The 21,821-nt window shown below is 40.7% G+C and overlaps 1 protein-coding gene across 2 annotated transcripts in view; it reads right to left on the bottom strand.

Annotated features, from left to right (window-relative positions):
* The window catches only part of DCHS2 (dachsous cadherin-related 2), a 315,935-nt gene that overhangs the window by 5,986 nt on the left and 288,128 nt on the right, over positions 1–21,821 (bottom strand). For both annotated transcript variants that reach the window (XM_086346222.1, XM_086346221.1), the window contains exons 15-19: positions 19,716–19,927; positions 16,420–16,571; positions 6,544–6,674; positions 3,064–3,350; positions 2,366–2,498 (exon numbers count right to left, since the gene is read on the bottom strand). In XM_086346222.1, coding sequence (XP_086202348.1) covers positions 2,366–2,498; positions 3,064–3,350; positions 6,544–6,674; positions 16,420–16,571; positions 19,716–19,927 — 915 coding nt within the window. The remainder of the gene's footprint in view (positions 1–2,365; positions 2,499–3,063; positions 3,351–6,543; positions 6,675–16,419; positions 16,572–19,715; positions 19,928–21,821) is intronic.

Here is a 21,821-nt window from a genome sequence, read left to right as displayed (position 1 = left end):
TGGAAGTTCTCAGTTCACATACAGTTGAAGCCTAGCTTGGAGAAATTTCAGCATTACTATGCTGGTGTGTGAGATGAGTGCAATCGTGTGGTAGTTTGAACATCTTTGGCATTGCCTTTCTTTGGGACTGGAATGAAAACTGACCTTTTCCAGTCCTGTGGTCACTGCTGAGTTTTCCAAATTTGCCAGCATATTGAGTGCAGTAATTTTACAGCATCATCTTTTAGGATTTGAAATAGCCCAGCTGGAATTCCATCATCTCCACCAGCTCTGTTTATAGTGATGCTTCCTAAGGCCCACTTGACTTCACATTCCAGGATGTCTGGCTCTAGGTGAGTGATCACACCGTCATGGTTATCTGGGTCATGAAGATCTTTTTTGTATAGTTTCTGTATATTCTTCCACCTCTTCTTAATATCTTCTCCTTCTGTTAGGTCCCTACCATTTCTGTCCTTTATCATGACCATCTTTTCATGAAATGTTTCCATGGTATTTCTAATTTTCTTGAATAGATCTCTAGTCTTTCCCATTTTATTGTTTATCTCTATTTTTTTTTTTTTTGCATTGATCACTTAGAAAGGCTTTCTTATTTCTTCTTTGTGTTCTTTGGAACTCTGCATTCGGAAAGATATATCTTTTCTTTTCTCCTTTGCCTTTCACTTCTCTTCTTTTCTTAGCTGATTATAAGTTCTCCTCAGACAACCATTTATTCTTTTTGTATTTCTTCTCCTTGGGGATGGTTTTGATCACTACCTCCTGTACAGTTTTATAAACCTCCATCTATAGTTCTTCAGGCACTCTATCTATCAGATCTAACCTCTTGAATCTATTTGTCACTTCCACTGTATAATCATAAGGGATTTGATTTAGGTCATATCTGAATGGTCTAGTTGTTTTTCATACTTTCTTCAATTTAATTCTGAATTTGGCAATAAGGAGTTCATGATCTGAGACACAGTCAGCTCCAGATTTTTTTTTTTTTTTTTGCTGACTGTATAGAGCTTCTCCATCTTTGACTGCAAAGAATATAATCAATCTGGTTTCAGTGTTGACCATCTGGTGATGTCCATGTCCCAGGCCCTGTTATTTTTCTGGCGCGTGCTCTGCTATGGACAGTGCTTTATTAATTATTCATCTTTATTAAGTTTGGCTTTTAATGTCTGTTGTTCAGTTGCTAAGTTACATCTGACTCTTTGTGATCTCATGGATTTCAGCAAGCCAGGCTTCTCTGTCCTTCACTATCTCCCAGAATGTGCTCAAATTCATGTCTACTGAGTCTGTGATTCCATCCAACCATCTCATCTTCTGTTGCTCCCTTCTCCTCCTGCCTTCAATCTTTCCCAGCATCGGAGTCTTTTCTAATGAGTCAGCTCTTCACATCAGGTGGCCAACATATTGGACCTTCAGCTTCAGCATCAGTCCTTCCAGTGAATATTCAGGGTTGATTTCCTTTAGGATTGACTGGTTTGATCTTCTTGCTGTCCAAGGGACTCTACTTGCTGTTATATTTTCTCTATACGATTCTTAACTTTTCTGTAATCACTTGCCTGAATGCATTTTACAACCATAAATGTCCTGATCTCTAATAACCAAACAAAGAGCCTAGTGAGGCATCAAAGAAATAAGAACAGCATCAAAACCACAAAACATTCTACTTAATGAGTAAATGTCTCTCAGTCATGTCTGACTTTTTGAAACACTATGGACTGTAGCCTGCCAGGCTACTTTGTCCATGGACTTCTCATGGCAAGGATTTTGGAGTGAGTTGCCATTCCCTTCTCCAGGGAATCTTCCTGATCCAGGGATTGAAGCTGGTGTCCTGCATTGCAGGCAGATTCTTTACCATCTGAGCCACCAGGGAAGCCCACTCCACTTAACAGAGGTGCTCAAAAAACTTTCCTGTTTCAGTTTTTTGTGTTCCTTGTTGAATATATGATACTATTACCCAACTTCTTATACTTGGCTTGGGAAAAAAGCTTCCAAATTCTGGTAACACGCAGTCTTCAGTTCTAAATGAATCCCTTCCATTTTACTTTGATTCTTATGGAGGCCTGGTTAATTACCCCAACGGTAATCAGATGGCTGAATGAACTGGTGTTTACTATACTGAGGTCTCTGAATTTCTGTGCATTTGCCAGCATTTAATCAATTCCTTTTTCTTTCCAACCATTGAGATGTTGGAGAAGAGAAATAGCACCAGAATTTGCTACCACAGCATCTGACATGAAGAGAAATAAGAAGGTGGTGTCTATGATCCCAGCAGGAGGGCCTGGGGGCTATTTTAGGAATATTTGGAAAGGATTATTTCAGGTTTCCTCTCTGTAACCCAAACCTATGAATGCTACAGCCACTACAAATAACTCACCATTGGTAGGATCAACTGAAAACATCTTGGAAGAGGAGAGGATCCTGTAAGTAATGTTCTCACTGCTTTCCACGTCTGTGGCCACAATGGTCAGCACGGGGTGCCCCAGAGGCACCAGTTCTGAAATGGTGACCTGAGGGGGAAAAAAAAAGGGGAGACAGGCCCTGTGCTTAAAGAACGCAGCTATTTTCATGAACAGAGCCAGGACCTGACTCTTTTATTTATTTTGTTTATGGAAGTAACAGAGAACCTGACTTTATTAGGTGTTATTAATTTATAGAGTGGACATATTAAGAAGATTGTGTTAGTAGTTCCAGAATTCAGAAAAACAAAATTAAAAAATTTTGAAAGATGTTTCATGCAGTATTGATTTTTATTATGAAAAATTTCCTTCTAGATTATTTCTGTGTAGTGGAGGATAGCTAATGCATTCACTAATGTTTCATTGCACTGTACATTGTGTAATTATGAGCCTTATGTTACATACTTAAGAAATTGAATTGAATGAGAGATTCAACTCCATATGTACTTCTATTCTCCATGATGCTAAATATAAAACTCTCAGCACCAACTTAGGCAGTAAAAACAGTGAATGCTATCTGTCTGTCTACATTACTTTGTTGACTATGGTTCAGTTTGCATTATTCCCTGTTCTTTCAAGTTTGGTCATGGTCTCAGCATCTCTTTATGCTATTTACCTGGTAAGACTCCTGAGAAAATACTGGTGGGTTATCGTTGACGTCCAGCACGTGGACAGTGACTGTCCCCTCTGTTTGGTGCACCAAATCTGAAATTTGGATCTGTAGCTCATATTTAGTAGCTTCTTCAAAATCCAGTGTTTCAACCAGCACCACTACCCCAGTGTTCCGATCAATAGCAAACTTGGTTCCAGAATTACTCTCTTTGACAAAACTGAAGGTGAAAGCTGGATTCGAATCCACATCATAAACTGATATCCGAGTCACAATCGTGCCAGGCAAAGAATCTGAAATAGTCATGACCACTGTCAGTCTCCATTAAAAGTCATCCTTTGAAATATTTTTCTTTAATAATTCAATCCAAGCATTTTTATTTTATGTCCAATATGATTTGCTGTTTTTTGGCATGATTTCTCATACAAGGCTCATTACACACTGAATAAAAACTCTGAAGAATTTATGAGCCCAATAAAAGTGAAAACTTACCACTGAGTAGGGAATTGAAGAGGTAGACAATTTTCAATTTTTATATTTCACTTTTTATCATATGTTTATCACACAATCCCAGAACCAAGAAACATTGTAAGTCACTTATTTGCACTATGTTATTTCCATATCAAAATCATATATTCATGGGTGATGTGGGTGGGAAGAAGGTTACTATTCAAAACATTAATACAAAACATAAAATTCTGAAAAGCAAGCAAGATTTAAATGAAAATGTTTGGATCCTGAAGCTAGATACTTAGTTCCTCATATTCATTTTTGTAAAATTATTTCTTTTGAGAGGCACACACTGCTTCCTTCTCTTAAAACCTGACTCTCAAAATTATCAAGACTACAGAAAGTATACCTCATGCTGGTGATCCCAAAAGATCTCTAATAGTATTCACACACACAAAAATCACAAATAGATGATATGGTAAATATCTCACATAACATACATGTTCTTTAAACTGCCAAGACAGGGACTTTGGTTTGGACTTCATAGGTATGGTACAGGTAGAAAGAAGATTCCAGGACATTTGGAATAATTCCACTGCGTATGAGACTAATAATTTTCATATTTCAAATTTGAACATCCTTGACATGCATCAATTACACTTGACTCCTTCTGGTAAGTTTTGATATACACAGTTTAGTTTTGTGATATATTTATTCTGAGCACATTACTGCATTTTGATTCCAATGCATGTGCTTTAGAATAGCACTTTCAGTAAAAGCAGATGAAAACACATCAAATAGGTGAGAGGTAAAACTAGACAATTTTTTTATTAGTATAATATTTTAAATTATTTAAAATATTTATGCTGCTGCTGCTAAGTCACTTCATTCATGTTCGACTCTGTGCGACCCCACAGACGGCAGCCCACCAGGCTCCCCCGTCTCTGGGACTCTCCAGGCAAGAACACTGGAGTGGGTTGCCATTTCCTTCTCCAATGCATGAAAGTGAAAAGTGAAAGGGAAGTTGCTCAGTCGTGTCCAACTCTTCGCGACCCCATGGACTGCAGCCTACCAGGCTCCTCCGTCCATGGGATTTTCCAGGCAAGAGTACTGGAGTGGGGTGCCATTGCCTTCTCCTAAAATATTTGTAGGTATTCTTATATATAAAAATTGCTGGAATATAGCCCTCTTTGAGCAGTGATGTTTGTAATTTGTTTGGAAAGTGAACATAACAAAATGTTAGGCACATTTTAGGAATAAGTTGGATATTAAGAGTGAAAAGAGAGAGGAGAGTGATGGGCCACTGTCTGCAATTTCAACTATAAAAAGTTGGGTTGGATTCTCTCAGCTTTTGCTTGTCTGAAAAGCTTTTGATCCAGGTTTGATACACGATACTGGATGCTTGGGGCTAGGGCACTGGGACGACCCAGAGGGATGGTATGGGGAGGGAGGAGGGAGGAGGGTTCAGGATGGGGAACACATGTATACCTGTGGCGGATTCATTTTGATATTTGGCAAAACTAATACAATTATGTAAAGTTTAAAAATAAAATAAAATTAAAAAAAAAAAGTTGGGTTGGGTTTTACCAGGACAGCTATTGACCACAGGAAACTTTGAGATCACAGACTATGGAGTCATCATGGAACCCAGAGACCCAAACAATTAAGATTAGTCAGCATATCATGTAAAACTTTGTATTTTCAACCTCCACCATTAATGTGATAAAAGTTTTTTGCAGATGTTGAACTTTAGTTTATAGTAGAGGAAAATGATGACTCTGTGCAAAAATCATCCAACTCCTTCACTTATTACTTGTCATTAGTATATTGCAAATAAAACTGAGCAGGGCCCTATGGGGCCTTCCTGGAACAAACCCTCCTCCACCATGGCTTTTCCTTGTCTTTTTTCTATAGAAAAACTTTAGCCAAAGAATAAATTCAGGGAATTCCCTGGAAAGCAGGGGTTTGGACTCCTTGCTTTTGGCCTGGGTTAAATTCCTGGTCAAAGAACTCAGACTCTACAAGCCACCCAGCATGCCCCCATAACAAATAATATTAATAAAATAAACTTAATCAGAGAAATGAAGAGACTCAGAAACAAAGGAAAAACAGTCAAATAGGACAAAATAATAACAGTTCAGTCCTTAAGCAAAGTCAAGGACCTTTAGTTCTTCCTCAAGGGCTATAGATAACATTCTGAGCCATATTCTATGAGCTGTCTTGTAGAGAATAAAACCCCCACCAGGTGGAAGAAGTTAGCTACATGATGACCAGACTGTAGCCATAACATAAGCTATCTGAGAACTGACCTCAAAGAAATGAGAACCAACCAGTCCTGGAACTGAAGATTAACTGGGCTTAAAACAATCAAGATAATGGTCAAATTACCACATGGCTAATTTCAAGATGATCCTCAGAGGTGACTCGGCATGGAGCTCCCTTACTCTAACCATATACCCATGAAGCTCCCCGTTAAAAGCTGTTGCCCCCTATTAGCACTGAGGAATTGGCCTTTGGACACAAGTATGCCTTCTTCCCCAAGTTACTGGCCTCCTGAATAAAGCAACCTTTCCTTTCCAACACTTGCCTCTCGAATATTGGCTTTTAAGTGGTGAGCAGCTGAACCTGAGTTTGGTAACACAAAGATTGATACAGTTATCAGTCTAATAACATCACTTTCTCTCAGGGGAGCTTTAGGGTGACCATCACAGCCAACAAAAGATGCTTCTTCATTGAGCAGATTTCACTTTTAAGAAATGTCTGTATACAAAAGAGGCTGTGTGGAGTAGTGGTTTGACCTTGGGAGAGCAGCTTCCTGCTAGTTTGAATGCAAACCCCAACTTTAACTTTTAACTTCTTTGACATTTTATATTTAATTTTTGACTCTCCATTTTATATTCTGTAAAATGAAGATAAAAACAATTTATAGTTGTGTGATTGTTGAGGAATAGTATGCGTACTTAACACAGCATCCAGTTGAAAAAATAGTAGGTGACATACAAGTTAATCAAAACCATTATTTCAAATCACACTTACTTTCGACAATTTCCACTGCTTCAGAGGGGAGAAAAATTGGGGCATTGTCATTTATGTCAGTCACCTGTATCTTGATCACAGTTGTATCAGAAAGCCTGGGCATGCCTTTATCCATTGCTTGTACAATCAAACTGGTTTGGAAAAGAATTAAGGAATGTTATCCATCATCCAGAGAATAAGAAAACCACATAAATATCAAATATCCACTTGAAAATTTTAAAATAAGCTGACTAGCTTTTTTATTTCCCCCCTGACTTTTCTAAAAGGCATCATTTAAAGTTTATTTCATAAGAATGGTAGTCTGAAGTGTATTTTTTGACACATTTAAAGAATCAAATCAATCTTGGTTATTTAAAATAAATGGACTCTCTCTGGGAGACAGACTATAAATTTCAGTCCTTTTCTGCTAAGAACAACTTAAAAAGTACAAACACCAATACCTGTTCTTTGAGTAGACTGCCTCCACTCTGCCACACATGGCCTGAATATTGCTATTGATACATATTTCCGTTTTACTGCACCAACAAAAGAGAGAGTCACTAAAAGTTTTGTATTTTTTTTTTCAGATCTAAATTGCAAATCAATCAAAATTGAAGAATCAACAGAGGGCACTGCCATGAATAATACACATGCAAAAGATGCTTTATTGACTAGGACTGTAAAATAGAGGTAAGAGTCCATGATCTGAAAGAATCTACATGTAGTGACTCAGTCTCTCTTGGATGACGGTACAACTTACTTCTCCAGTAACTGACTCAGAAACCTTAGTGTCTTCAGCTTCTCCCTTTCTGTCACCACCCTGACAACATCTAACTCGTTATTAGTCTTATAGATTTTACCACCTGACTATGATTTGGATCAGTGTACCCATCCGTCTCATCCCCACCTCAGAGCCTCAGATGAACTGGTCATCCGACTGACTTCACAGGGACTGAAAGGCTTCCTGGGGCATGGTACGTTCAGTTTCTTTCTAAAGCAAGACAGTCTCAGGCAAAGCAGGACAAGGTATCTGCTCTAACCTCATCCCCTTACCATCTCTGGCTGGCATGCTGTGTATTCACTATATCTTTCCTCAACTGGAGTGCTTGCTACTCACCAATCTTCCTACTGCAAGTCTCAAATGCTCCTCTTCATCCTCCACTCTGCAACTGCTCAATTGCTTTATCAAAAATTCTGGTTTGAAAACCTGACTCCTCTAATTAAAACCTTTCCTTGGCTTTCCATGTCTACAAGAGGTAATATAAGTCTTGAGCACGTACACATAGCCTTCTGGGATATAGCTTCTGCCTGGAATTCCTATGTCTACACCCCTTTGGTCTTTCAAAGCTAACATCTCTGTAAGCTTTCCCTGGCATCTCATCTGATTTGGGTGCCCCTTTCTCTGCCCCATAGCACCCTGCACATTCTTCCACCATAGCAATCATCATTCTTTCTTCTTAATGACTTATGTGTCTACCTCTCCTATAAATTCCTCAAGGACAGATGTCTTGGTTATTTGGATTTCTTTAATATATGTTGATGTTGGTTTCTCAAGATTTGCTCAAGATTATAAATATATCAGATGACACAGCTAGGATTTAAGTACAGGTCTTAGTTGACTGGAAATTTGTGCTCCACTGTCTGATACTTTTCGATGTATCTCTCTTCCTGTCTATATATCACACTCTAAGGTATAATCATTAGCTTTCCACTGCCTTCTAAACACTATGAGTTACAGGAGAGTATCTGAGTAATAAAGTAAGTTGTCAATTGGAAGAGGATCTTCCTTTCAGAAGTGGAATTCGTCTTAGCCAGCTGGTGATACTATCCGTTGAGAAACTGAGTCTTTCTTCTTTATTGACTAGGACTGTAAAGTAGAACTAAAAGTCCATGATCTGAAAGAATCTACACGTAGTGATTCAATCTCTCTTGGATGACGGTACAACTTGCTTCTCCAGTAACTGACTCAGAAACCTTATTAGTGTCTTCAACTTCTCCCTTTCTGTCACCACCCTGACACACTTCTACTCACCACCCTGAATCACACTTCTACTTTCTTTCCCATTCTTAGCTTACCTGATAAGTGTTCTTTTTCTTCCAACCTTAAATTTTTAAAATCATGTAAAATAGATTAGAGATACCAAGGGAAGATTTCATGCAAAGATGGGCTCAATAAAGGACAGAAATGGTAGAGACCTAAAAGAAGCATAAGAGATTAAGAAGAGGTGGCAAGAATACACAGAACTGTACAAGAACAGATCTTCATGACCAAGGTAATCATGATGGTGTGATCACTCACCTAGGGCCAGACATTCTGGAATGTGAAGTCAAGTGGGCCTTAGGAAGCATCAAAACAAACAAAGTTAGGGGTGGTGGTGATTCCAGTTGAGCTATTTCAAATCCTGAAAGATGATGCTGTGAAAGTGCTGCACTCAATATGCCAGCAATTTTGGAAAACTCAGCAGTGGCCACAGGACTGGAAAAGTCAGTTTTCATTCCAATCCCAAAGAAAGGCAATGTCAAAAAATGATCAAACTACCACACAATTGCACTCATCTCACACACTAGTAAATTAATGCTCAAAATTCTCCAAGCCAGGCTTCAGCAATTCGTGAACCATGAACTTCCAGATGTTCAAGCTGGTTTTAGAAAAGGCAGAGGAACCAGAGATCAATTTGCCAACATCTGCTGGATCATCGAAAAAGCAAGAGAGTTCCAGAAAAACATCTATTTCTGCTTTCTTGACTATGCCAAAGCCTTTGACTGTGTGGATCACAATAAACTGTGGAAAATTCTTCAAGAGATGGGAATACCAGACCACCTGACCTGCCTCTTGAGAAACCTGTATGCAGGTCAGGAAGCAATAGTTAGAACTGGACATGGAACAACAGACTGGTTCCAAATAGGAAAAGGAGTACGTCAAGGCTGTATATTGTCACCCTGCTTATTTAACTTATATGCAGAGTACACCATGAGAAACACTGGGCTGGAGGAAGTACAAGCTGGAATCAAGATTTCCAGGAGAAATATCAATAACCTCAGATATGCAGATGACACACCCTTATGGCAGAAAGTGAAGAAGAACTAAAGAGCTTCTTGATGAAAGTGAAAGAGGAGAGTGAAAAAGTTGGCTTAAAGCTCAACATTCAGAAAACTAAGATCATGGCATCCAGTCCCATCACTTCATGGCAAATAGATGGGGAAACAATGGAAACCATGTCAGACTTTATTTTTTGGGGCTCCAAAATCACTGCAGATGGTGACTTAAGCCATGAAATTAAAAGATGCATACTCCTTGAAAGGTAGGTTATGACCAACCTAGATAGCATATTCAAAAGCAGAGATATTACTTTGCCAACAAAGGTCCATCTAGTCAAGGCTATGGTTTTTCCAGTGGTCATATATGGATGTGAGAGTGGGACTATAAAGAAAGCTGAGTGACGAAGAACTGATACTTTTGAACTGTGGTGTTGAAGAAGACTCTTGAGAGGTCCTTGGACTGCAAGGAGATCAAACCAGTCCATCCTAAAGGAGATCAGTCCTGGGTGTTCATTGGCAGGACTGATGTTGAAGCTGAAACTCCAATACTTTGGCCACCTGATGCGAAGAGCTGACTCATTTGAAAAGATCCTGATGCTGGGAAAGATTGAAGGCAGGAGGAGAAGGGGACAACAGAGGGTGAGATGGTTGGATGGCATCACCGATTCAATGGACATGGGTTTGGGTGGACTCCGGGAATTGGTGATGGACAAGTAGGCCTGGCATGCTGTTGTTCATGGGGTCACAAAGAGTCAGACACGACTGAGTGACTGAACTGAACTGAAAAAAGCATCAACTTTTTGTTGGTTTAAATTCCACTTAGTAGGAAATAATCACTGATTATCTATGGTTCACAAAGCATACAGGCTGCCTTCTATACTACTGAAGTTGGGCCATCATTAGAACAACTACTTAAATTTCACACTTTAACAGCCTAGAAATAATTCCCTGTTGAAAGTCTGTTTTGTTAGCATGAACATAAGTCAGGTACATATGGAAAAATTTTACTAAAAATAATTGACTCATCATATTCTCTGCCCCTGCTGCCTGCCCCTCCCCAGTATCACAGTAAAGTCTCAGCCAAGATATTAAAGTTATGGCTCTGTTGATTCTTCCTCTGTGGTCATAAGGACTCTTATTTTCACACTATTACAATTTCAGGGGTTCTATATAATGCCTATATAGTGTTAAAAAGCAAGATTCTTTGACATAGACACAAATATGATTCTGTTTCAAAACAAAAGGACAAGTCAAAGGTTTCTCAGTGGCTTGAGGCACAAATGAAGAATTATGGAGGTAGATCCACTGAAATTCTACACATAACTTCTATGAGACCTCAAGTTTTCTGTGATGGCTCTTTGGCAAGCTTTGCAAAATTCTTGGCTGTTGTCAGCCCAACTGGCCCCATGTTCCAAAACTATTGCCCTGATTAGCATATCAGCAGAGAGGATAAATGAAGTTCACCAGATAAAAACAGTCCCATTCTAGTTCAGAGCATAGTTCTCCTAATCTACCAGTGGTGGGAAGCTGCTTTTTATCATGTTAAATTTTAAATGAGACTTCAATCAGGCAGATTCTTTTCTGATTGCCTTAATACCTAAGACAGTGATAGAGGATTTTTCAAAACTCTCTCTCAACAGTTTATTAAATATATTCCCAGAACTAAACGTTTCTTCTGTAATTCCAAGAGAAACAAAACATCAGTCAATATCATAACACCTCTGAAAGGAACAGCTATAACTTCTGGTTATATCTACACAGGTTTTATTTCCTATTCCTCTAGGGATTCTGCTATAACAATGGCAAAAGAACTTAGAATAAGGTATATGTTGATAAGGCTAAAAAGAAATGGGTGAAGATATTAGTGAGTGGAACGGGTGAGAAGTTTCAACACATGTCTGAAAAATGCAAGCAGACTGAGAAGCGGTTAAAGATGTGTGTGAGTGTGTGCATGCATGTATGTGTGTGTGCACGCGTGCATGCATGTACATATGTGCACACTCTTAGTCATGTCTGACTCTTTGAGACCCCACTGACTGTAGCCTGTCAGGCTCTTCTGTCCATGAAATTTTCCAGGCAAGAATACAATGCTGGAGTAGGTTGCATTTGTTACTCCAGTGGTCTTCTTGATCCAGGGATTGAACCCACATCTCTTGCATCTCCTGTACTGGCAGGTGGATTCTTTACTACTGTGTCATCTGGGAAGTCAGGTGGCAGAGAAATGCATAGATTAAAATGCATCCTGCATTTGAAGGAAGACAAGGATGAGTGAGAAACAGATTTGCCCCCACATAACCAAGGAGAGGCTCAAAATATGGCAATATGCAGAGTGAGATACTGAGCTAAAAATAGCTTAAAAGATTAAATTCAAAATATAGAACAATCAAGATCGCTTGCCCATTTTTTTCACTCCCAGGCAAAACAATGTCTGATGTTCATACTCAGTAATGTTGAGGGACTGTCCCCGAAGAAATGAAATCTCCTCCTAAAGGGGAAAAAACCCTCTCTATTGTTATTTACATGTCATCCTGCAAAGTAGTCAAGTTCTTCTCTGGTTCATCTGAAAGCCAAGCATGCTGGTCAATGAGAGTCATCAGGAGATTCTGACTTTAATATTGCCTCACTTAGGACCAAGGATGGTTATTTATTCACAGAAGGTCTCTCACATGAATAAAAGAGGATAAACTAGACAAGCAGAAGAAATAAATCCAGAGGACACAGAGATTTTGAAAGAGCAAAAGACTAGGTAAAAATAATTCCAACTAATGTCTTTGGAGAGCTATCATAACACATAAATAAGAACAAGATGCTATGGAAAAGCTCAAAGATTAAGAAAGAGTTGTTGAAAATTATAAAATATATAATATTCAAAAAATTTTAAACTAAAAACAACAAAAAAGAAAGTTTAGAAGGTTATAATTAAGAAAATCTCCCAGAAAAATAAAACAACAAAATAAACCCCCACACAACAAGAAATGGAAAGTAGAGAATAAAGAATCAGTGACAAACGATCAATCCTGGCAGCCTAACACTTGACTGAATAGGATCCAGGAAAAAGAAACCGGGTACAGTAAACAAAACAAAACAAAACCAATAAACAGAAGGGAGGTAATTATCAGTGAAATAATACCAAAAAATAGAACATTTATCCTCATTAAAAGACTACATCAAGTACTCAGCACAAGGAAATACCCACACTAAAGTACATAATCACAACACGTCTAAACATTGCAGATTAAATAACCTGAGACTCTCCACAGAAAGTGAAAAAAAAAAAAAAAAAAAAAAATCCATGTACCAAACATATTAGAATGGCATCAGACTTCTCAAAAGCAGAACTGAGTTTTAAAAGATAAAAGAAAAATGCCTTCAAAAATCTAAAAGAAATGTTCAACTTCTATATTATCCATTGCATAAATCACATGTGAAGGTAGAAAAAAGGTGTTTTCAGATGTGTAAGAACTAAAAGAATTTACTCTCTTGGCACTTTTTCCTACAAAACTACTATAAAAGTAAGAGAAAGACATGGGATCTTCAAGGCATGCAACTAAATAGGAAAGCAGTAAACCAGTCGCAAGTCACGGGGCCCAGCTTTCACCCTGCTTATTTAACTTATATGCAGAGTACATCATGAGAAACACTGGGCTGGAAGAAGCACAAGCTGGAATCAAGATTGCTGGGAGAAATATCAATAACTTCAGATTTGAAGATGATACCACCCTTATGACAGAAAGTGAAGAGAAACTAAAAAGCCTCTTGATGAAAGTGAAAGAGGAGAGTGAAAAAGTTAGCTTAAAGCTCAATATTCAGAAAACTAGGATCATGGCATCTCCCATCACTTCATGGCAAACAGATGGGAAACAGTGGAAACAGTGTCAGACTTTATTTTGGGGGGACTCCAAAATCACTGCAGATGGTGACTGTGGCCATGAAATTAAAAGACGCTTACTCCTTGGAAGGAAAGTTATGACCAACCTAGACAGCATATTGAAAAGCAGAGACAGTACTTTGCCAACAAAGGTCCGTCTAGTCAAGGCTATAGTTTTTCCTGTGGTCATGTATGGATGTGAGAGTTGGACTGTGAAGAAGGCTGAGTGCCGAAGAACTGATGCTTTTGAACTGTGGTGTTGGAGAAGACTCTTGAGAGTCCCTTGGACTGCAAGGAGGTCCAACCAGTCAATTCTTAAGGCAATCAGTCCTGGGTGTTCTTTGGAAGGAAAGATGCTAAAGCTGAAACTCCAGTACTTGGCCACCTCATGCGAAGAGTTGACTCATTGGAAAAGACTGATGTTGGGAGGGATTGAGGGCAGGAGGAGAAGAGGATGACACAGGATGAGATGGCTGGATGGCATCACCAACTCGATGGACGTGAGTCTGAGTGAACTCCGGGAGTTGGTGATGGATAGGGAGGCATGGCATGCTGCACTTCATGGGGTCGCAAAGAGTTGGACACAACTGAGTGACTGAACTGACCTGAACTGAACTGGAAAGGCATACTGCCCAGCTAGATCAGGAGGAAAGGAAACAGTAGGACTCAGTTCTCCAAGAAACAGAAGATTTGATAGAATACATGATATGAGAGGCATATCAGGGGAGAAAGACGAGTGGGCATGTCTGATAGAGCTAATGGAATATTTACAAGGAATTAAGTACAGGGACATAGCAAATCAGGTGAGCAAAAAGAAAGATAATCATTAACTCTGGGGATAAGGGGAAGAATAAGGAAAGAACTATAATTATGAAGTATGACCTGGCTCTGAAGTAAACACCTGAATAACCATGACTGCAGCCATGAAATTAAAAGATGTTTGCTCTTGGAATAGATTTCATCTTCTCTCAGTTCCTATTTCTCCCAGCCCTGAATTCATGGGGGAATTGGTGAGCGGTGCTTTTGCACATTGTGACCAGTTTAAATGATGTGAACACTGAAACCATGACGCAAATAGGACAAAGCTGGAAGGAGTTAGATTTAATTGATAATTAGACTCCACTGAGTAAGAACTCTGTAACAGAAAGTCATTACAATCAGGATATACATAGTTCTGAAACAGGGCAGACACTCTTGAATCTGAATTTGTAATCATTCAGGTAGCAACTAGACTGAGATTTACCTGCAGTCAACTATGGAGAGAAAAAAGAAGTTTGTGCTTAAAATTACTAGAGAAGCAATGTAGCAGGGTTTTATTTATATGATTGATTTCAATGTTTATATAATAAGTACCATAACAACTGATTACACTAAAATATTACTGAGAAAGATCCTACTACTTAAGACAGGGTAAGACCTTAAACTAAACTTTTAAAATACCTTTGAAGTAATATTTTGAAATACATTAAACAAAAAGAACTAAATACTTAATCAAATGTTTAGAGTTGGGAAGTTTTTCAGAGGTAAATTAATCCAGTCTGCCCAGGAACAGATCCCATTTTAACTGGTTCTTGCTGTTTAACCACAAGAGTAGGAAACGGCAACCCATTCAGTATTCTTGCCTGGGAAATTCCATGGACAGAGGAGCCTGCTGTCCAGGGGCTGCAGAGTGGATATGACCGACAGACTGAGCAACTGAGCACACTGAGCCACAAGAACATACTGCACTTTCCTCGCGTAACATGTAAGTAGTCTGGCCTCGGAGACTATTGAGGCTTGGGTCTCTTGTTTTCTTCCTTTTTCCCTCAAAAGGAAGTCTGCTGTGTGGCCAGTATGGTAGATGCAGCGCAACACAGCATCAAGACACCCGGTGCTAAGACGTGATCGACGACGAAACGGTTCTGTGATCCTGAGCAAACCTGCATGTGACTTGTCTCATCAGTGAGTGAGAAAAAGCCTAACTGAACTTCTCTGGGGGTGACGGGAAGATTGCAGGAAACGCTGTGTATGCGGCCTTTCAGAAAAACATATAAATACAAGGCTGACTGAAACGCATGGTAAGGAGGTCCAGACTTCCCATGTGACCACTTCCTCAGAAACCAGGTTTACGGTTTCTTAGGTTTTCTTCCTAAAGCTGTCCAATTTTATGGGTGTGTTTTCACTCGAAAAGGCCTGCAGGAAAGCACCGTGGGGCACCCTGTCCCCTCCTTCACTTAGTCGTACATCCTAGGGTTCCATCTTCACCGGTGCACATATACCTCTTCTTTACGATCAGTTTTGTTGTCTTCCATGAAAGCTGGGTTATCATTCTTGATGCAGCCCCCATTCACAGATATTTTGTGTCCCTTAGAGTCTTTCATTTTCTTTTATAGACTGTGAATTCACAAATATCTCTGTATATATGCCTAGACACTTGGGAACACCCACTTTTAAAAAATCACAGAAGACCTATGACACATTCTCTCTTTCACAGAAATTCTGTGTAAGTCTGGCATATTTTGAACTCTAGGCAAAAAATATATCTCTTTTTGAATGTGCCCTTTAAGATGATCATTTCTATCAGAACAGAGTCATGTAACATGGACCTGATAACAGGGTTGTATTTTCCTACACAAAAATGAATAAATGACTAAAAAGAGAAACATCATTCAGTCTTCACTGTTTTTAAAAGCAACTAAAGCAATGTTTGCAGGGTCTCCATAGCTCAGGAGGCATTTCGCAAATGTTTTAATGTCTCTCATTTAATATCATACTTAATGGCATCACAAATGCATGAACTCCTAGAATGAAAAGGAATCTTAACATTCTTGTAGTCCAATCACTTTTTCCAAATAGCGTCTACTTCCTAAGACTCTCTCAGTGTGTCAAGGACGATCCTAAGTTGGAGCAAAGGGAAAACATATCTTATAGCTAAGCATACCAAACAGGAAGTCATGCCCAAAGCAACAAGGCAGAATAGCTGGTCAAACAGATCTGAGCTTGGGGCAAACCTGTAGGTGCTGGTGTACTCGTAATCCAGAATCGCACTTGCTGTTAGCACACCACTCAGGGGATCCATTTGGAACACGTTTCCTTGGTTGCCGGAGAGAATGGAATACTCAACGAGGCCATTCGACCCACTGTCCAGGTCTGTGGCAAAAACCTGTGAGGAAGCAACTCCTCCGTTAGGTAAGCATTGAAAGTGCAGAATGGGTTAAGCCTATTTTTCAGAGCAATGCATTATGAAAGAATCACATTATCAAACACATCTTAAAGACAATGATCAAAGGAATATTAGACATGGCTGAATTTTATATAAAAGTGAATGATGAGGTGAGAAGACTATAGATGCAAGAGTTTCCAAGTAATTTCAGTAGGAGTATAACAAGTTTTGAGTAAAATGAAACAAAACCCAGATTTAGTGCTAGCAAATTTAGATCCTAGTGATTTACTTGATGAGTGATCCAAGTACTAGTGTTGAAGATAAAACAAAAGTATTAATAGTGAAGTGTGCATCACTCTCCACAGAGATGTATTATTTAGTCTGATTTACCTTTTAATTGCAAATTAATTCTATTAGTGGATTCAAGACCTTGCATAAGAACAAGTTGACTGATAAATTGCTTTCTGTTTATTTTTATTTCCTAGGTCCCTCAGCCTTGGCCTGAGCTTCCATCTCCTTTCATTTCTTTCCTGGATGACTACACTGATGTCCTAGCAGGCTTTTGCTTGTAACTCCCTTCCCTGTCAATCTATGCTTCACACTGCCACCAGAGTTCTCAGGTGACCCAGGGCCTCATCAGGAAGACACAACACCAGATAGATGGCACAGAAAGGCAGCATCAGACAGCTCTCCTCAAGACCATGAGGACGAGAAACATACCTACATCCAGGCAGAATAAGTCCATCATGTCCCCGAGGTCATAGACTTAAAAGAGTTACAGAGAGGAGGCCTCCCAGGACACATATCATTTAGGGTCTCCAGATGCCATCAACCCAAATGCACTGTGACCAACTTCACCAGGAAAGAAGCACAGCAAAAAGACAGTGCCCAGGTGAAGCACAGGAACAGGGATATCTCTAGGGCACAGCTTCTCTGAGCTGTTGCCAGCAAGATGCATCAGCTCTTACTTGTCTTCATCTTGGGTCCTACCAGCCAAGGTTCAAATTCCAGAGAGAGAAAGTCTCTATGAGACACACAGTCGACAGCACTCTGTGACTGGGTGGGGTCGGGTGGGTTCACCACCTGGACTGACGATCCTACCAAGACTGCTTCTGGCAGAGGAGGGGAAGTTCCTAAACGGAGTTTGTGGGGCTGCAACCAAAAGGAGGGCACTTGGCAGTGTGGGAGCAAAAAGCAAGAGCTCCAGAACCTTCGACGTTCCTGTTCATCTGAACAGGACACAAGAAGACGACAGTTCTATTAATAGTTTCCCTGAAATTAAACGATCTAAAAAACACGAAGAACAAAGTCCCTTGTATCCGTCCCTGACTGAGCCTTCTCAATGTTTACATTACTGAAGCACTGGCAGGTCGGGCTGTTTCCCCTAGTGGGTGTTGCTGCTGCTAAGTCGCTTCAGTCGTGTCCGACTCTGTGCGACCCCATAGACGGCAGCCCACTGGGCTCCCCCGTCCCTGGGATTCTCCAGGCAAGAACACTGGAGTGGGTTGCCATTGCCTTCTCCAATCCTATTGGGTGTACTGGAGCTTTAAAGTTGCCTTCACCTTAATATGAGTGGCCTAGCTCTGTCCAGGTCTGCATCTGTGACAAAGTGCAAGCACCAGCACCCCGGGGAGGGAGGGCCCACTGTGACAGCAGGCCCTGCCGTGACACTGGAGGCGCCGGTCACCCCAGCTGAACAGGCACCACTGGGGTACAGATTGGAAGAGAGATGTTCTTACTCCTTGCCTTCCTCTTAAGCATCTCAGGCCTGGCTGAAGCCAGAGTAAAGGCTCAACAATTCTGGACCATGCTGGAACCTGGAGCAATTAGGCTAAATGTGCAAAAATAATGTAGGAAATCCTGGGGATCCTGGACCAAGTGAAGAGCACAGAGCTAAAACTCCAAGACAGCTGAGCCTCTGCTGGTCTTGTCTGTACCTTCAGAGGGGAAGATGGCATCTGGGCTAGGCAGGGATCAAAGAAAGGTCTGCGTGCATATCCAGGTGCATGGAAACCTAGGGGACCACCTATACCCCTGGCCCCATCTACCCCAGAGAGAGAGTCATGAGATGCTGGGTCATGGGTTATAGAGGTGAAAGGGAATGTCCCGCTCAGCCACCAACTGTCAGGAAGGGGGTTTATACACATTCTCTGTGCAGATTCCCAAGAGCCTGTAGGTGTCCTAATGCCCAGGTTCTTGAACTCAAAGCATCAGTTCAACCATGAATGAAAAGATGAAGATGTGCAGCAGTCCTGAAGCAGGGAGAGTCTAGCAAGGGTGGGTGGGTTTGGAGCTTCAGCAAGAAGACCGCCGTGTGAACAGACCCTCTCTTTCAGGCCATGGGGCTTTCTCTCAAGATGGGGCTGGGCTTGACAATAGTGGATATGTGCCTTTCACGTGAGACACCCGAAGATCCCAAACCCAGCGGGCCTTCCCATGTGTCTGTACCTCATTCTGTGCGCGTCTGGTTGCAGCTCCACTTGGGAAATGCCTGCTCACCCTTTAAGACCAAGTGCAAATGTCGGGACCTGTCTGTGTTTCCTCTTAGCGCGCACGACATTCAATATACGCTTTTCTATTATCACATTAGAAATTTATATCGTATACTTAGTCTTCTGACTTCTCCACTAAACCGTACACACTTAGAAGGTGAGCTGCTTCTTGTGCCCATCTAGACTCCCTGCTAATCTCCAACAGGGTCCCTAGAAAGAGCAGGTGGGTGCTACATGCATGTTATGCATGCTAAGATGCTCAGTTATATCCAACTCTTTGCGACCCTATGCACTGTAGCCGCCTAGACTCTTCTGTCCATGAGATTCTCCAGTCAAGGAGACTGGAGTAGGTTGCAATTTCCTACTCCAGGGGAACTTCCCTACCCAGGAACCAAATCTATATCTCCTGCATTGGCAGGGGGTTCTGAGCACAAAAAGAAGGGAGCAAGGGTAGTGAACTCAGAAACTCCAGATTTCCTTCAACCTAAGGTTCCATCCAGTACATCATGTAATGCATATGCCAAGGAAACAATGACAATTTAACTAATGTCCTGGAAAAGGTCTTTAGGTATTTGGATGTACACTGATTGATAAAAATTCACACACACACACACACACATACACACACACACATAAAACATGTTTCTATTACCTGTACAATGTGATGATTGTAGAACTGGCCCTCAGACACTGATACTTGGTAAACACTTTGCTCAAAGTGTGGTGGATGATCGTTCAGATCTTGGATAAAGACTGCTACTTTGCTGTAGGCTTTATGCCCCCTACTTTCAGCTAAAACGATGAGTTGAACTTCTTTTCTGACTTCAAAATCAAGAAACTTGGGTTCTTTCACAGTAACTTCTCCTATTTTTATTTCCAGAGAGGAAAAAAAAAAAGAAAGAATAGAAAATGATTTTATCTTTAACTGATGCTCACACACTCTCCTCTCCTTCAATGCCTCCCATTGGCTGGAACCCCCTTTCCTAGTGTCTGGGGTCATTGTGAAAAAGGGTGAGAAGAGGCAGACATTTACACAGTTCAAACATGTAGGAGGGAAAGAAACCATGAAACACCTAAGATATGAGCGCTCTGTTTTAAGTCATCCTTCTGTCTCTGTATTTAGCCCATTGCCAGGTCTTTGCAGTCAGACATCTCTGGATTCACCATCTCCCTGCTGCTGCCCTCCTCCAAGCAACCAGCATTTCCCACCTTGTCCCCTGCATTAGCCGACTTACTGGCCTCTGCACTCATCCAGTTCCCATTCTGAATTAAATAATTTTAAAAAGGCACTGTGACTATCTTTAAAGCCCTTGATTGGCTTCCACAACAATGATGATGAAGCTCAGCATTTTAGCCTCCCCAGGACCACCTGCTTCAGCCCCTCCCACCTGAAAAATCTCATTGATCTCTTTCTCCCCTTTGCTCTCTCTGCTCTGATGCTAACACTCATACATGTTCTGCTTCTCAAACACACATTTGAGAATTTCCTTGTAGGCTTTTCCATCCATCTGGGATTGTCCCCACTTCTGTGGGTCCTCTTTCCAGCCATCACCATCACCATATCTGTCTCTAACACATGCTCCCAAAGTGCCTGCAGAGCCTTTGTTCACCTGTTTCTGCCAAATTACTCCCCTTGGTTTCTTAGAAGATTCACCAAGGTGAGCACGGTTACCTCTTACACCACACTCTCCCCAACGCCCAGCTCAGGATCTGGCACACAGATTCACCTAATAATATCTGTTCCACCCCCAGGCAACAAGTAGAAGCAGATGAGAGAAACTGTGCCTTGGGGGTTATGCCCTGCACAGGTTTGCCCCTGGATTAAGAAACTTCCTCCCCTGACATAATTTCCTTCTCAAGTTTCTACTCTGTTTTATTTCTTCCCCTTTACAATTAAGTTTCTTACTGAATTTATTGTTATTATTACTCCATCACGATTAACTCAGCTCTTGCTGTCAGAAGTTCCATCAAATGGAATTTGCTAGAATGGGTACTGATTTGAGTTTGAGACCCTGAAACCAAGCACAAATCCTAGCCCCAGATACTTTACTTAGGTAAAGTACCTGGCTCCCCCACTACTAAGCTTGTGACCTGTAGGAAGTAACTCAGGTTCTGTCGGGCAGAAGCTCACCTTCCGTAAAACAGGACTCTGAAGGATGGCCCCATAGCGTTGCTCTGAGAGTAACTCAGTGCATGTGTGAATCTCTTTGTAGTCACACGATAGAGTCCAGTGTCCTCCCCATGTCTCTCACCCCCTCCACCATCAGATACAGATTTAATACCTACATATGCTCTGAATTTAGAAGGAGAACATTTAATAGCATGGGTTATTACAAATTTGGTCTTCTGGTGAAACAATCTGTATAGTTTCTGGAAATAGGGCCTAGAGTCACACTTCTGATCTATCTGATCCAGTTTCCCTAGAGAACCAGAGTTGACCAAAGAAACTTTAGGCTATCATGTACCTACCTGGGTGCTAATGGTAATCATGCATCCGTGCGTGCTTACTCACTTCAGACGTGTCTGACTCTTTGCGACCCTATGGACTGTAGCCCACCAGGCTGCTCTGACCATGGGGATTCTCCAGGCAAGAATACCTCAGTGGGTTGCCATGCCTTCATCCAAATAGTTATCATAGCCTTTTCCAAAAAGTCTAACTCTAGCACTGAACATTGTAGGAGGTATTTTCTTGCTTCTATTCTATTACTAAGAAAAAAAATACTTACATTCTATATGAAAAACTAACTACAATACCAAA

Source organism: Bos grunniens, chromosome 17 (genome assembly GCF_055505025.1).
Source record: "Bos grunniens cultivar Pamir isolate PY7600 chromosome 17, Bosgru_T2T1.0, whole genome shotgun sequence".
Lineage (NCBI taxonomy): Eukaryota > Metazoa > Chordata > Mammalia > Artiodactyla > Bovidae > Bos > Bos grunniens.
Note: the sequence above shows the minus strand (reverse complement) of the source record. Positions and strands in the feature narration are given on the sequence as shown.